Consider the following 18,077-nt stretch of genomic DNA (forward strand, 5'->3'; position numbering starts at 1 on the left):
CTTTTAACTGCTGAGTCATCTCTCCCAGATAAATGGCTTTGATGTTGGTTCAGAACCGTAATATATTTAGAGCATACTAATCACAGGGTTAGTGTACCTTAAAGTAACTATTCTTTTTTGCCAAGTACTTGGTAAATTTTCTGACAAATACCCAGTTAATCTCTCTGTTGCTATCTTCAGGTTTGCTAGCAACTTCCAGGGTGGGCAGAGGCTTACTATCCATGTCCTTTGTCCCTCGGAACCCCCATTAGAGCATTAGGCTACATCTTAATTTATCATTGCTATATGAAGTACTGTCTTAACTAAATAATAGAGTTGGAGGTTAAAAAATAAGAGTAGCTGGGGGCTGGCGAGATGGCTCAGTGATGAAGAGCATTGACTGCTCTTCCAGAGGACCTGAGTTCAATTCCCAGCATCCACGTGGCAGCTCACAACTGTCCCTAACTCCAGTTCCAGGGGATCCAACCTGTTCATACTAATGCATATAAAATAAAGTTCAATAAATTTTAAAATAATCAGAGTCCAATGGACCTCACAGTTGTGTGATAATCAAGAATGTGAGAATAACTCCAAAGCCCAGAGAACTTAGAAAAATAGCATTTGCAAAGATACTTAGTCTCTTGTCTTAGTACTGTAAATTATAGATACTAATGACATCAAACCATGTTAAATTGTTTAAAAAAATAAAATTAAATGGAGGAGATCGTTTATTGAGAAAAGTACTTGCTGTGCAAGCATGAAGATCTAAATTTTGATCCTTCGCACCCATGTAGAAAAGCACATACTGTACTGCATGTCTGCAATTCCAGTGCCGATATGGTGAGGGTTCACAGGTAGGTGGGTCCCAGGGACAGTCTGCCTGGTCAGTTTAGCCAAAACAGCAAGTTTCCATTTCACTGAGAGGAACCCTCGATAAGGTGAAGAGCAATAGGGGAAGACTGTTGACTTCTAGCTTCCACAAGTGCACACATGGGTGACTGCATGCACATGTGCACACCACACACACAATTTTATAACATGATCAAAGTGGTGCCAGTGTAGTTCCTTAAAGTATGCTTTATAATATAAATTTGTTGCTTGGTATCATTATCACGATATATGCCTCCCTTTAAAAAAAAAATGGCCATGACTATTTGTATTGTTCTTTAAAAAGATATGATGTTGGGATGCCCCGGGCGGCCTGCGATCCAGGCAGAGGCTGCCGCCAGAGCAGTGCAGGGTCCCCAGGCGAGTGGAGCGGCAGAGTAAATGGACATAAGGCTCTACATAAAGCTAAACATTTATTACATAGAGAAAAGGAAAACAGAGAGACATGGAGAGAAACAGGGAGAGACAGACACGTGTGTACACACCACGAGAAGGGGGACAGAGAGAGAGATTAAGATGATGGTGAGGGACATCACTTCTGGGGAGTGGGCGTGGTTAGTCCTTAAAGGCACCACAAAGGAATAACATTTTGACCATTTAATCTTAAACACTGCTATAAATTTATAGTTTGTCCTATTTTAAGAGGTAAAGGGGGGGGGGAGTATGTTTTTCCTACATCCATTTTTCAAAAGCTTGATAGTGTAAAGTTACCAGGGAAAAAAATACATGGTTTTTAAGATACAGTTTGTAATTGGGTGATCACCTCATCTGAGTTTGGAAAGGACTAGCAAACCAGCCTCTACTTAAGAGCCTGGTACCAAACTGATTATGAGCAAATTTCAAGAAGTCTGAGGGGGAAGCCAGTATTCTGGGGAAGGTAATCTGGAAGGGAGATTTGGTTGAGTTAGATAGACTGAAAAAGACAGCATGCAAAGGAGGAAGTCATGCAGAAAATTTGGAAGGCAGAAGTGTAGTGTGATTGCTGTGCTGTAGTCAAAAGAGAACAGATCACAAATGACTTCTGTGGAATGGAAAATGATGCATTAGTGGAAAAACAACTAGGTTCCGAGCAGCACAGTAATTTGATTTTAAAGAGAATTAGGTGAGGCTTAGAGACACTTGTCAATGTTAAGAATGATTTGAAAGGAAACTGGACTGAAATTTAAGAGGCAGATAAGCTGTAGAAACAGGGTCTAGTCTATTATACCAAAGTTACAGAGATTCTCTGTGACCTCATTTTAATTGTAACTGTAAACAAACATCTAAATGCCAAATTTCTTGCCTGAAGTTACAGAATGAGTAAGTTTGTGAGAAATTTGATGGCAGAATGAAGCTGATGAACAATGAAAAGGCGAATTGCAGGACAGCTGATTTGGGGTGGTTTGGAGCTTGTACCAGCTTGTACCTGATTAGGGTCTCTGTAGAGTCAGTGGGCACCACCCCTGTCTTACCTCACAGGCACTAAGTACAAGGAGACAGTCTACACAACCAGATTTTGATGTCTATCCTGCCATACCTCACTTTTTACGAAGCAAAGCCTTTCTTTATATTACATATCCAAGAAAAGCCCATCTCAATAGAAATAGAACATTCTCGGAGTTTGGGGATAAGTGGCACAGGAGGGAGCACTTTCTCCCTGAGCTCAGAGTTACCCAGGTATTTTTTAGAGGAACAGAAGAATTTATTATTTTGTACTTTGGACTGTCTCCAGTTTACAACTTGTGGGAAAATAGGATCCCTTTGTATGCAGTTTAATATTCTTCCTTAAACAGATTTTGAAAAGGCATAGTTCTTTGTCAGCAGAATGCTTGCTAATGCAGTACTTTGGTCACAACAGGAAGTATGTGGAAATTATAGTTTACAGTGTGAAATGGAAGGGCATGAGGCGTTTATCTTAATGTAAGCATATCTATAAGTAGCTGGAACTGAATTAAGTGGCTACTTATGATGCGACCTTTACAGGAAACTTCATCTAAAATAGATGGAGCTGTGAAATTACTGGTTGCTGGAACCTGGCATCATCAACTAATCTTATAATTAAGTTATTTGTAACCAATATATACATTCCCTGTGTTTGTTTTAACCTAATACTTTTTCTCCTAGTCTACATATATTCATTTAAAATTACTCATTATTTTTGCAAAATCTAAGCATTCTGCACAATTATACCTCTACAAACATGATATTTAAAAAATGGTGTTTCAGCCCCCAGCACTCTCTGTGGAAGACCCACCCCCATCCTCTTCATTTGAGAAGTGACTCAAAGACTACTGGACTTCAGTAGCCTCTTTACTGACAAAGCATATCACTCCATAGTCACATCTTGTGTCAATTTTTTTTTTCAAGCAACCAACTGTATAAATCCCAGTCCTGGAGGGGAAGTTTGAGAGAAATCGAAGGACAGGAACTAATAATTAGATAAACTTTGAAAGAAAATATCATAATAAAAGCCACGGGCAAAATCTACCCCATAAACCAAAATTTTTAAACTATCAATTTCAGACATGAATTGTTCTGGAATTCAGCCAGCCACCATAAAAGTATCGGTTCAGTTTTCACAGACACATATTTAATGACCAAATGGCCTGACATCATTATCTCTAATCGTATAAAATAGAACAGCCAAATTCTTCCAGCTTTAAACAATTCCAAGTTTATATCAAAGCTGTTAACCTGTGAGCTAAACCTTCCCTGATATTGTTGACCTGTAAAGTATTTCTTAAAGAATAAACTGTACTTCTCTTGGAATCCAAATTCTAAGATAGGGCTGGGCAATTGTTCATATAAGACTGTAAGAACCCATGGGTCCATGCAGGAACCCCAAGTATATTCACCAATCAAGAGGCTCTGATAGGTGAAAACTTTATTGTGTTTTCTGGCTATGAAGGTGAACTCAGATATCCCTAACAAGGATAAAAGACACTTTGTAACTGCTGTTTACAAATCTTTATATAAAATGAAGAAATATCCATCCCCTTACTCTGCAGATGGAATATTCATTATTTCTCTATTAATCATGTGGTCCAACAAGTACTTATTATTGGCAATTCCCTAATGTGGTTGAGTTATCAATGAATGAAAGGTCAAGTAAAATTCCACTATGTTACTTGTGTTTTTAAACTTTTGTCTGTAGAAAATGTCAGTAATTACTTTTTCAGCTGTCTCTCATAAATACCTTTATACAAACATCCCTTTGATCTCCTCCCAACAGACAATAAATAAACTCTGAAAAGTCCATTCACCTCTTTCAGTTACTAAAGTTGGTGCTTAGCAACCACTCCTTCTTCCTCCTGGCCATTTTCTGAGCAAAACTGACAGAACCTCAACAAAATTAACTTCTGATTCTTCTTCTTTCCCCTTCCACCCTTCCCGGGAAACAATGCTGATCATGGCTTTAACCCTCTTGCTGGATCCCCATTTCACCTTTCTAGTTCCCCCTGTACCTATTCACTGGAATCTGTCAGTTTCTGTAAACAACTCATCTATCTTAGCATTTTAACCCCATGCCTTTGATTCTTCTTGATTTCATCAATTTTGTCATAAACTTTTCAGCATCAAGGCATAGACAGTTAAGTGAAAAATTATTTCAGAAAAGATAAGCATCCTAGCTATCACTTTTATATCTCATTTTTGTAAATGTGTAATGAGTTATCTTAAACTCATTTTAAGTATGCTATTAAAACAAGGGAAATGAACTTTTCTTAACAGCAAAGTTGCTTCCTCATGTTCTCTGTCCCATCCCCCAACCCACCCCACCCATCTTATTGTCTCCTCCCACTCCCAGAAGGCTGGAATGTTCATAGATTCACTGAAGCTCTTTCATTCATCACTGAGAACCGAGTTTTCATCACTGAGCATGTCAGTTCAATGCCATTTCTCATCCTTTAAATTAGTACTCTCACAGAGTTTGTTAGAACATCATTTTCTTAGTCTTTTACCATTTCTGTAGGCAGAGACTGCTCATTCATTTCTCAACTGCTAAGACCCAAATAATCACACAGAAATGATATTAATTACAACACTGTTTGATCTTTTAGTTCAGACTTCTTATTAACTAACTCTTACATCTTAAATTAGCCCATTTCTATTAGTCAGTGTATCACTGTGAAGCTGTGGCCTAACAATAAAAATTCTGGGGCATCTGTCTCCTTCATCAGCTACATGGCTGTCTTTGATTCCACCTACTCTCTATATATCTCTGTTTGGATTTCCCATCTGACTGTACTCTGCTAAGCCATTGGCCAAAACAGCTTTTTTTTTAATTAACCAGTGATAATAAAATAATTCATAGCATGCAGAGGAGAATCCCACTTCATCTCTGTCTAAATAAAAGGGAAGTTTTAACCTTAACAAAGTAACATTATATATAACAAAATAGGTATCCAGCAAGAATTATATTTTTGTGAGTGTAAAGTTTCATATCTAATTCTTCATCATAACTAAGGAAAACTATAACTATCTGTCTTCAATTCTTCAAAGACCCCAGAAGGATATCATATTACCTATAAAAACAGGAAGTGAATTGTAAGCAACTTCCAAAACTCTAAAATTGACAGAGACATCTTGCTGCCTGGACAGTCACCCAGTTTTTCTGTACCATTGGGGCATCCGTCTTCACCCTACATGCCCATAGTATCCAGCAGACTTTTTCATAAAGCAGGAATTTGAAAGGCTGTTTTCCCTATCTTGGCAGTGTCGGTCACTTTCTTTTATATCCTGCAGAATATCTCTCGGTTTCTTCTGTGAAACATAAACCCTGAAGGACCATCCTGTCTTTTGGAATGTTTAGCAGTCACTTTTTTGTGAGTCGTACATGTCCAGTTCATACAGTATATCATTAAACAGTCCAGGCAAGAGCAGTTTCTTGCCCAAATGGCCATTGGCAAAATATACCCCATTAAAATTGTCACATTAAAGGCAAATTTTAAAATGAGCTTTTTCAAAGCTCATCAACCTCTCTGAAGTTATTGGTGCTGCCAGAAGCAGACATGTCTCACTGTTGAGAAAAGTCTAAGTTCTTAAAACATTTTAAATGCCATATTCCATAGGTCTTTCAAGTGTTGAATATTCTTTAAGTGAAATATATCTCTATATATCTAGAAAACCTATCTAACATGACTACAACTTTGCCTATTACAAATTACTACCTATTAATCTGCAATTTTTAATTATACATTACATTTTTAAATGAGCTGTCCAAACACAATACCTTAAACAAGAACAAAAATACATATAACAAAATTGTATCAATAAACCATAAATTTGTATCAATAAACCAAAGTGCATATCAATGTAAAGTATTCATCTCCATATCATATCTCCCTTGTTTTTTTTTTAAGAGATTGACTGTGACCATTAATGATTTATACCCAACCCCTTTTAAATGAAGACAAACATTTATAAACAATTATTTTGGGAACTTGGGCATAGTTTTCCCCAAACTGCATCCTGCTTTTTGGTGGGTAAAATTTTTTTAGGGGTTCATAGAGACATTTTGGGGGGATCTTGTTCCATCAAACCACATTAGCCTGGAAGGAATCCACAGGTTCTCATATTCTGTGGAAACCAAAGCAGAACCTATTTTCCATATATCATATCCCTTAGACCCAAATTTTGAAGTCAAGATACCTTTATGTTTGTTTAACTTAGCAGTCTCCAGAATCAAATGTCTCTCTGCATTCAAAAAATTTGAAGAAAACACAATAATATACATGATCCAGATTGTCTGTGTATATTCCATCTTTACATGGCTTATTTTTCTTTACTCCTTTAATCTATGATTGTCTGTATTCCTTTATATTACTTTTACTGTCTCTTTAAAGTCTTTGTTTTATTTTTTAACTATCTATACTCTTTTTCTTCTCTCTGTCAAGCCTATATGCATTTATCCAAAACTGTAACTTATTTAGAGGTTTTTCTCTGTCTAAATCTGTCTTTACTGCATATCTGTAATCATTTTCTTTTACAGTGGTAGGCAGCTTAGTTGCAGCAGCCCTAGATGCTAACTGCCTCTCTTGGCCTTTCAATGTGGCAGAAGTACATTTATTGTCCACTCGGAGATCCATGCTCATTGCCCCAGCTCCAGGGTTGCAGCAGATCTATGTCACCATTAATCAACTTGTAGTACTCTGCTCACAAACCCCACTCAAATTCATAGCCCATCCTCCCGAAAGAGCCAGAGTCATTTGTTTGTGCTATCAGTACAAACCAGGAAGTCATTTCTTAAAGTAGCTATGCATGCAATTTTTTGCTGCTAGCACTGAGTCAGAAAAACTTCTCTTGAAGGAATCATGCCTCTGCTTGCTGCCAACAAACAGAGTCTATCTGAAAAATGCAGCTCCTAAGAAGCTGTGCTTAACTCTGTTCTTTTGTGTCTAGAATTCCTTCCCAAACTCTCTTAGTTTTATATGGATGTAGTTGCCCCATGTTGGTGAGCCATTTTGCAAGCGGAGACTGTGCATTCATTTCCCAGTCACTCAGACCCAAATAATCACACACAAACACACAAACAGTATTAATTACAACACTATTTGGCCTATTAGCTCAGACTATTTATTAACTAACTCTCACATCTTAAATTAACCCATTTCTATTAATCTGTGTATTACCATGAGGCTGTGGCCTACTGGTAAAGGTCCCAGGGCATCTTTCTTCTTCAGCAGCTACATGCCATCTCTTTTATTCCACCCACTCTCTCTATGTATCTCTGTTCAGATTTCCCACCTGGCTGTACTGTGCTAAGCCATTGGCTGAAACAACTTGTATATTAACCAGTGGTAACAAACAAATCCACAACATACAGAGGGGGATCCCACATCACATTTCCATATTTTAATTATATCTTTGGCATAACCTTCAGGTAATCAACGCTCATAGTGAAGGCTATGAATACCTGTTAAAATAGACACATTGCTCAATGTTTCTCTGTCCCTTCCATCTCCATCAGTTGCTTTTTACAGCAAACAAAGTAAGAAACCACACAATAGTTTTTCTGACTGCAATTAACAGAAGTTTGATCTAAGAAATCCTTATGAGCATTCAAAAAAAAGAATGTGTAAGCAGAGGCATAGGAAAACTTTTATTGAAAGAGTACACTCAATGAGGAAACAATGCTAACTTTGATGTTGTGTAGTCTGCCTTCATTAAAGTTACTGTTTTCATTGACTAATGTGATTGATTAAAGACCATGTTTCTTTGAGCATGGCAAATTTGCTGTGAGGGTCTTTGTTAAGATCCTCATAGGATGCTGGATGGTGGTGGCTCACAGACAAGTGAATCTCTGTGAGTTCAAGGCCAGCCTACAGAGTGAGTTCCAGTACAGCCAAAGCTACACTGAGAAACCCTGTCTCGGGGGAAAGAGAGAGAGAGAGAGAGAGAGAGAGAGAGAGAGAGAGAATCATAGTTTGCTTACAAATCCCTATGTGTTAGTGAGCATCTTTTAACTCATCATATTGACTTCTGTGTCTCCTATGAATGAATGGTTAAGTTGCCTGAGACTAGAAGTGACTTTCTGAATATCAGTCTACCATTTGTGAAATGAATATATGATCTTATAGACATCTAGAAAATCTGTGCAAACATTTGTGTTTATTTATAAGCATAAAGTCATAGGTGTTAGAATGTAAATAGAGCATTCAGAATAACTCCCTGATTTTATGCAAGAGAAATGTAAACTCAGACATGAGTGGCTTTTCACAGTTAGATGACAAAAATATAATCCTAGGCCTTATTGAGCCCACGTTTATTGTTCCTTCTACTATGCTATTTGAGTCTCAAGAGATCACTGACCACTCTTCCAAGCATTGACTGCTTCTCCAGAGTATCCAGATTTAAGTCCCAGAATTCATAGACACCAGGGACACATGTGGTGCAAAGAAATAAATGCAAGTAAAACATTCATACACATAAAATATTTTAAAGAATTATTATATTCAATTTAGATCTACAGGAAAGGCCTATTTACTGATCAAAATCTAGGCATGAATCATTTCTAACTTTTCTGTTTCTTATTATCAGTGTCATTCCTTGGGGAAATCCATATTATTTGTCCTGATTCTATAATGAGAACACTAATTGTTTTGGTTTCCAATACTATGTTATTCTCAAAGCACTTACATTCATTCATACCATGTGTCTATTCTCAGGGTAACAGGCTTGTTTTTCAACCACCAGTCACCCAGTTTATTTTTGAAATTAGGAACTTCTTTCCTTCAGATAAAAAATAAATTTTGAACTCTTGGACTACAGTAACTAATATTTTTCTGGTCTGAAGTGTTGCTCAGTGACAGATTGCTTGTTTAGCCTGTGCACATCTCTGGGTTTGATCTTCAGCAACACAAACACATGCACACTCACACACACATACTTGTTCACAAATTAGTGTAGGCCATATAAAGTATACTTTTTGACCCAAAGTAAATCTCTTCATGTTAAGTTCAAGAATATATATGAAATATACATAAATCTATATGCCATTTCATTTAATGATTTTGTCCATGGAGCAACCTTGAATTTCTTCTTTCTGTGACCTATATTTCCTGTGGGTATTTTCCAGAAAATAGTCATTATAATAACAATTACTATTACTGCTACATTTTCCTCTTCTTTATTGTTTAAGCCCTCCCTTCTATAAGTAGCTGAAGAATTTTTCACATGAAAGACATTTTATTTATACACAGTCTTTAAAGGATGAGTTTCATAATAATAGAATGTGAAAATTGGAAAGAACATTATAGAAAACAACCTGTAGTGAATGCTATGTAACAAGACTTAAACAGGGGCTCAGGTGGGGAGACTTAAAGCAAAGACGGCTTCCACAGCTTCTCAACAACAAATAGTCTATTTAACAAATAGACGTTAAAATCAGTTTTTTTTTAATTTCTGGCATTACATATAATTACAATGTGATCACATGACATGTTTGTCTCTTGACAAAATATTATTTTACACATAGTTATGGATGCTGTAGAGATCATAGGAAAAATCTTATTTATGAGTTTTTTAAATAATGTTTTATATTCTTTTAAAGGTTTTAGTTTTGTTCTTGCTCACCAGAAATTCTTGTCACTTTTGTTGCTGTTGTTGTTTTTGGTGTTGGCATTGATATTGTTGCTGTTGGTGGTGTTGGTGGCAGTACTGCTGTTGTAGGTGATCATGGTGGTGGCAGTAGTGGTGGTGGTAGTGGTGGTGATGGTGGTAGTAGTGTATGTAGGTTCATGCTCAGAGGATGATGTTATATAACCTCATTTGTCACTCTCCACCTTATTTTTTAGAAACAGAGTATTGCTGTTAATAAAAAACCCTCTATTTCTGCTAAATTGACTGGTAGACAGGTTCTGGGATCCATCTGTTTCCCTACACTAGTGTTACCTGTACATGCAGCCATGCCTGGTTTTTACATATGTACTAAGGATTTGAATTCAAGTCCTCTTGCTTTTACAACAAAGGTCATTACACACTGAGCCATTTCTCCAGACCTTCACCCTGATATTTTTATAGAATGAATTATTATGAGTGAGTGATATCATGATTAATTAAGTCAGTCTTAGTAATGGTCTTACTTGGGCAGCAATAGAATAAGAAGCATGGTCATGCAAGCTACAAAATAGTCCACCAGGTTTTGCTTGGTACTGATCACCAGAATTCACTATCATTGAGGAGAGGATTCTGAATGCATTCATAAAGCATAACTTAACTTCAATCATAATGTTTATAGTACCCTCTTTTCCAAACAGGAACTTAGATTATGTTGGTTATAGTGGTTATACAATGATGGCAGTCTCAAGGAGCCTCTCCTTTGTAATTTAGTAAATTGTTTTGAGAAACATGCTTCTTGAGTTCATATTCCTGGGTCAGTTCATTTGAAGACAGAAGGCCAAAAGAAACGCCCAAATAGGCAGGCAGCACAGCACAGGCAAAATCTGGTTGGAGAGGAACTCTGTTCCCATGATTAGTGAGCTTCCCGAGCCAGCCTGTAGGTGGGTGTGTTTAACAGGAGGAAGCAATGGGAACCAGCCTGTCAGCCAGCCTTTCAGGCTAATTAGCTCAGAGTACAACAAAGATAAGTGAGCCTGAGAGGAGGGCCCTGAGGGTCTTTAGATTCTGGGAAATGTCTGATTGGCAGATGTTAAAAGGGATTCTTTGGTAATCCAGTGCATCAATGAACTGCACAAATTCAGTCCAGAGCTGCGAGAATTCAGGCATGAGGACGCTGTGCAGGAGGCTTGCACAGGCAGAGCCGAGATGGACAGAACCTTGGAATCTCTAAGGCACATCATTGCCCAAGCCTTGCCTCACAGAGACCCGGCTTTGGTCTTCAAAGACTGTAAGTACTGAAGGAGAAAACCTTATTTTTTTCTGACTTTTTAGAAAATAGTCGTAAGTGTCTAGTCACATCCTATTTAACTATGATTTCTGCTAGATCTTTGTAGTCTTGTGTTGTGGGGTAAGCGACATTTAAATTGTTTCCAACTTCAGTCAGAAAAATGATTTCATTTTACCTACATCCATGAGGTTCTGGGTTATTTTGCCAAGACACTACTGTATAGAAAACCCGTTTTCTAAACTCTAAAACATGCCAAGTCTTAATGAACTTTTCCAGATGCTTTTAAGTGATGCAAAGCTGACTGGAATTTGGTGAAAACTAAAAATATCTTGGAGATAATAATAAAAAATGCATCTCTAGTTGTTAATCTATTTAATCTTCCAAAACATAGCTAGTCACATTTTAATCAAGTACATTTTTTATCTAAAAATATTTGTAGTAAAATTTAATAATAAATTACCACTGAGCTCCTAAATTTTAATAACAAATTATAAAGCCAATAAAATAAGATACCTTCTCACTTCAGCCTTTATTCTCCACATTCCCACTCCACCCCACATGGCTGGGCAAAGTTATTTTTAAATCTTTTTCTAAAATGATTATGAAAAATAATTCAGTCAAGCTTTCTAATTCAAGCAATACTATTAAACCATTTGTCATATAACTTTGCTTCTGGAACCAATTTGATTTCTTGCTGCTGCAAAACAGACTATCTTCACAGTATATCTTATCTACAGTGGGTGTTGGATTACAAAGGGCTTCTGAAATAAAATTGCGCTTTGGAACTGCTCGAAAGGTGAAAATGCATATGGAATGTCTTTTAGCCTGCAATGCGTTACAGCTTTCTTTCTTGTGACTCCAGTGATGTCTGTCTCCATCAAAGTATCAGTGGTTTGGATTTCGCCCCTGATTAGTGAGTAACGGTCCTCTCCAGATGTCCCTGTAGCTTATATTTCTCATATGTGTGGTGAAGAAAGAGAAATGTTGGGTCACTTTATTCTATAAAATTTCCCTCTTAGAAATTAAATCGTAACCAATCTGGCCTCCAAGGCATAAAATGAAAGCTATTTTCTTTCTTATTTTTTTGAATATTGCCTTCAAGCTTTAGTCAATAGCTATGTTAGAAATAATAAAAATCACTCCATCCTAAAGCCTATCCTGGAGGCTATTCTGGCTTGTTATGTTTCCCTCAGTGAAAGAAAAGGAAAGAATGTCTCTCTCCTACATTGCCTTCAATTTTTAGTGAAGGGCAAATGGCATTGGCATGCCCAAAGCTTTGGATAAACTGTTAGGACTTACATCTAGAGTTTGAAGTGTAGGGGCAGTAAAAAAAAAAAAAAAAAAAAAAAAAAAAAAAAAAAAAAATGGAGGGAAAAGTAAAGCTGCATGGTCCAGGATTTAAGCTGAACTAATTTCTTCCAATTGCATACTGTCTGTCACCAAAATTTTTGCAAGAATGCTAATTTTTTTCTGGTTTTTTCCCCCCGAGACTCTTATAATCCATACAGAAATTCTTTCATATGGAAAAAATGTGTCACATTTCATATATTTCATTCATTCACAGCAGCAACAACAAAAACCCCTAAATTTGGCATTTTTCACTGCCTACTTACCCTGGAATACCTGCTGCTCTGCAGCTGCTCGCCTCACTTTGTAATGCTGGTCCTCTCTCTCTCTTCTGGCTCTTCTAACCTGGGAACAAAGTGATTAAGTGAGAAATGTCTCTACTCATCTTTGTGGAAGAGTAGAAAAGGGTTTACTTTCTGAGTTAAGCCATTAGGCGTCTTTTGGGGACCAAGCTATATCTTGGCAACTTTGGTTGCTGTACATGTCAAAGTCTGAGCTATGAACCTTATTTATTTGTTTGTTTGTTTGTTTGTTTATGGCACATCCATAAGCTGTAGCCACTACACTCCTGCTGGGGAAAAAAAAAAGTGCTACCAGCCCTAAGTGGCAGATTCTGAAAATTCTCCTGTCCTCACTTTAGGATTCTCCCGTGACACAATCCATCCAGTCTCTGCCAGGAGGGAGGGCTATGCACTTGAAACACATCATTGTTAATTATTTAAGAAGAATTGCTTCCTTGCTTTTTTTGAAAGATGAAAAGGGATGAAAACCCTTGGGACTGGAGAGATGACACAGCAGCTAAGAGCACCGACTGTTCTTCCTGAGGACCAGGTTCAATGCCCATGTGAGTCCACATGGGAACTCACAACTGTCTAACTCCAAGAGCAAATAAATATGCAGGCAAATGTCAATACACATAAAATAAAAATAAATAAATTATTCAGGATGGAGAGGGAACTGGGAATGTATGTAAAATAAAAAGATTGTTTAAAAAAATAAAAATGTAAAAAAAAGGAAGTTATAAAACTCAACTCAAGTGAACAAAGGAGTATTTTTTTTAATGTCAGGTTGTTTCTAAACTTCTCTTCTATGAATGCAAAATGCTATTTCCTTTGTTCTCTGGACACACAATACAGAGAACAGAAATGGCCTGAGTTATTCACCACCCTTGATTGGCTTTTCATTTGCTTACAAATAAGCAGCAATTGGTAAATTTTCTCTCGAAGTTGATTATGAAAAGCACTCTGAGCATTTTCTAGTCTGAGACAGATACATGTGGGAATGGTTACATTCGCTTAAGGAAATACATGTTGAATGCATTGCTCAGCCATGATGCCCTTCAGATGCCGTTTTTACAATATGTTAAGTCTGTTATAGTTTGGATGTTGTTCAACTGTGATAGCTGTGTATTTTTTAAAAAAACTATTATTTTCTTTCTCAAAAGGAAAGGAATCCCACAATATTTTTCTTTTCTTCCTAGTTGACATTCAGATGAAAGAGGTTTGGGATAAGGTAGGTTCCCAATCTGAAATTTGCTTCTGAAGGCTGGCATCAGACTGTTCTCCACAACAGGAACACCTCAGTAACAGGCAGCACCACACAACCAGACAGAACATGTCTTCAGAGAAATATGGCAAATGTCCATGCTGCCTTCCATTCTGAGTTCTGTGCCACATCCAGTTTCATTCCATGAGTCATGAGTTACAAGCAAGAATGAGCCATTTTAAGAATAACCCCTGCCCTCTCTTGTGGAGCATGTGCTTGCTGTTTGCTTGCTACTGTTTGACCAGTCCTTGACTTTTTCTCGAAAGAAGATACTGCATGATCTCAAGATGACTGTGTAGCAGCAGATCCTAACCTAGGTACTAATTCTTCACATTATAAAAGATAATATACTTACCATCTCTAAGGTGTTACTTCATCCATTATATAGACACTAGGATGTTAAATCTTCATATTATAACATATAATATGCCAGAAATATTTATTCTTCATAGCAAGCCAGTAAATTCAGATGCCGCAGTATTAGTACCATTATTATAAGTCAGGGAACAGAGGCAAATTGCCCATGTCTCACCATGGTAGGGCATAGAGGCTACAAATATCTTCCAACTCCTTACTTTTTGTTGCTCATTATATAACACTAGTTATTAGAGATGCCAGTTACTACTATAGTATCAGAGCTGTAATGGCAATGTCTGTTGGGAAAACAGAGAGAGGAGAGAAGTGAACTTTTCTGGGAGGTGAGGGAGCCTAATAAGTAGTCATATTTGAACAGAATATGGCAAGAATGCAGACACGGAGCGTTTTTACAGGAGGAGAAGCCACTTGGCCAAAGGCCATACAAGGGGGATGGATTGAATGAGAGCTGAATAGAAGAAGCATGTTGATTGTTGCTGACAGATAGGCCTTAAGAAGGTGAAGGAGTTAGGTATGATTGTAAACTACATGTGGAAGTTTATGTCTTTATGCGACTCTGTTAAAAGTGTACTGATAATGGCTGGGAAGAACTGCAGCTTTCATCAGTAGGAAACTATTTGCCAACCCAGGTAAAATGTAAAGTTAGTGAATGGTAAATATGCCACTGGGAAGTTGTTACTTTCAACAACTGAAGGTCAAATCAAAGCAACTCTCTCCAAGAGATTGTTTAAAAGCTATCTTGATTGTCATTTCAGCCACAAGGATTAGGAGATTACTGGGTGGGCTTTATAAAGTTGTATTTTAGATTTCACTAGTATTTTCTCCACATTCTATGATGAAAAGGTAAGATGAAATCTTTGTTAAATGTTGCTCAGTTAGATGCAAATTTCTCACATATTTTAGGTGCATTAACTTTTTTATTTGAAAAACATTTCTCTGCATAGATTTTATATATACATACATACATATATAAGATAGGTGAATACTTAACTACAAAGGGCACATTTTTACCCCTTGGAAAACTCAGAACAGACTACAACTGTATTAAAACCATCTTAGTAATCATGAATCTGGCTGTATATGGCCTGGGAGAATAAAAATTCTCAAGAGTCAAGTATTTTTCCATCCCATTTTCTTTAGTGCAGTTACTTGAAATCTATAAATTTGATGATACATTTATAGTTTTCACATTTCACAGAGAGGGATGGATGTAAGGGATGTAAAATTTCTCTGTATACTGCAGTACATTCCGCCATATAAACTGCCCTTGAAAGAACACCATTTCATCGCAGAACAATAATTCCATCTTAATTGTAATAGAGTAAATTTTGATACTTTTAGTACTAAATTAGAAATGTGTGCTGTATGTAAACCCCTTCAAATACCAGTTTTACTTTATTTGTAACAGGATACAATAACTTTTATTTGAATCAGCTCATCTATCAGTGGTATGAAAAATATTCTCTTTATCTTTTATCAGAAAATGTTCATTTGACAGTTTAAATATTGAAATACAGCCTAAAGAGAAAATCTTTTAAAGTCTTTTAACTGGGATGGGAAGGATGACTTCTCAGTCAGTTAAAGGCCATGTCTGTCCTAAAACCTTTTTCCTCATATATTAATACATTTAACAAATAAAAATAAAATATGATAGACTATCATCCCATGAAATTGAGATTGGTCTGAGACTCTTTATAGGCTGTTGTCCCATCTCACCAGAAGTTTTTATTTTTATTTTTTTTTAACAATTGAGATTTGTTACCTTGAACTCAATTCTAACAACTTCTGAAACTCATGTGCTGAGTTACAGTCCATAATAGGATACAGCTGCCCAAGGGTGAGGTTCTAAGTTATGATTTTTCTGTTTAAATGAAATGGTTTTACTGATTATGTGCTACAGATTGATTTAAGAAATGTTAGACAACTTTAGAAGCCTTTCATAAAAGAATTTTTATTTGATATATTTTATATTGAAGTTTTAACCCCCAAAACTTTTATTTCTTTTCCTCCATGTTCAAATGTCCATGTAAGTTTAGTCTGTAGAGGTATTTAAAACAATTCTATTTTAAAAGATCAAGAATCCTATTGAGAGTTTAAAGATAATTGAAGAGAAGAGACAATTACTCCATCCTGTAGTTCTCTCCATTGTCTGGAGTCAATGGAATGTTATGGTTTCAAATTTTTGTTGGCTTTGTTTTTTCTCCCTGATGCAATGATAATCAGTTGATCCCTAGTTCAATCTCATCTTGTTGAGCAGCTGTGAGAACCCATCACTCTCCCAACACTTTGTTGGCACTTATAGCCTTTGCTTTTTCATTTATGTTTCTCTCCTATGCTCTAAACACCTACTATAATTTTTCTGAGGTAGTTTTGTTTATAGCTTCGTTTTAAGTCCCAGGGAAGAGCCAGACCTTGTACTTTTGTCATAAGTCAGGTATCTGGAAGGCATATGACAGAAATATTTAAATCATTGTTTAACTTTTCTCCCCCACAAAAGGGGAAGAGGAGAAGAGTTTTTACATTGTCGGGTATTCTCTTTAATGATGAAGTAAACTTCCCAGCACTTTCTAAGCCAATCTTCAATTGACACAATTAGCAGAGAATAACTACATTAAGGAAGAAGTTGACATCAAATTAGGCAGGAGGGACCATGAAACAAGCCCTGAAGACTAAAGTTACTTCAGGCAACTCAGCCAGAGATCTGCCTCAGGCTAGCCTTATGACTAGCTCAGAATCACCCCATGTGCACAATGTCTGAATTTACCACACCTACATTCATCCTCAGAATGTGCCTCCAGCTATAAGTTACCAGGGCATTCTTCTTACGGGCAAATTCTATTTGTGCCTTTTTACTGACCCTGTGGCAAATACAAAAAAAAAAAAAAAAAAAAAAAAAAATCTTTAAATAATTATTTCCAGGGAAATACACTATGCACCTAAAACCATATTTGTATAGATTTGACAGTTTTAATGAACTTGATTGAATTTGAGCCTGAACCTTAACTGGCTCTCTCATATCACTCTCCCATCAAACACCATAAATACAGTACAAAGTCAATGCCCAGTAGAACATGAGGAAAGATAAGTACTCCACAACTGGAAAACACATTGCAGAAGGTTTCTATTCTATACAGTCTTTAAAATTGGATGATATCATCTGACTCATGCTACATGTGAATTGTACCATGCTGCTGCTGCTATTCAAGTGTGAAACATACAATGACTTTTCATTTAACTTGCCTTTGAATTTTCCTTTTGTTCCTTCATACTCTCTTTTCTCTCCCTGTCCTTGCAAATATACATGTTATTTAACTTTTCTCATAAAAAGATTTAGAGTTCAACCTTTTTAACTCTAAAAGTGAAAAGTACCCCCCAAAAGGAATATTACTTTTAAATTTTTTATAGACCCTCCTGAAAGATTAACTATGCAAAACAACTAAAGAATTTCTATTCCTTCAAAGAAATGTTTGGAATGTGGGTAGAAGTGAAAGGAGGAAAGAAAAGCCGAACAAAAACCAGTCAGCTTTCCAGCTGCTTAAGGAGCTGAGGCACAACCCTTGAATGGTGCCTCTGCTGGGAACAAAAGAGGACTCCAGCTGCCTGCCCCACTGTGCCAACG

General features: G+C 36.8%; 1 protein-coding gene across 1 annotated transcript in view; it reads left to right on the forward strand.

Moving 5' to 3' along the window:
- Positions 1 to 10,864: 10,864 nt before the first annotated feature.
- Positions 10,865 to 18,077, forward strand: part of Lix1 (limb and CNS expressed 1) — a 57,119-nt gene continuing 49,906 nt past the window's right edge. Inside the window, exon 1 of the mRNA XM_048422162.3 lies at positions 10,865 to 11,191. Coding sequence (XP_048278119.2) covers positions 11,110 to 11,191 — 82 coding nt within the window. The 5' untranslated portion in view covers positions 10,865 to 11,109. The remainder of the gene's footprint in view (positions 11,192 to 18,077) is intronic.

Source organism: Myodes glareolus, chromosome 1, assembly GCF_982192425.1.
Source record: "Myodes glareolus chromosome 1, mMyoGla1.1, whole genome shotgun sequence".
Lineage (NCBI taxonomy): Eukaryota > Metazoa > Chordata > Mammalia > Rodentia > Cricetidae > Myodes > Myodes glareolus.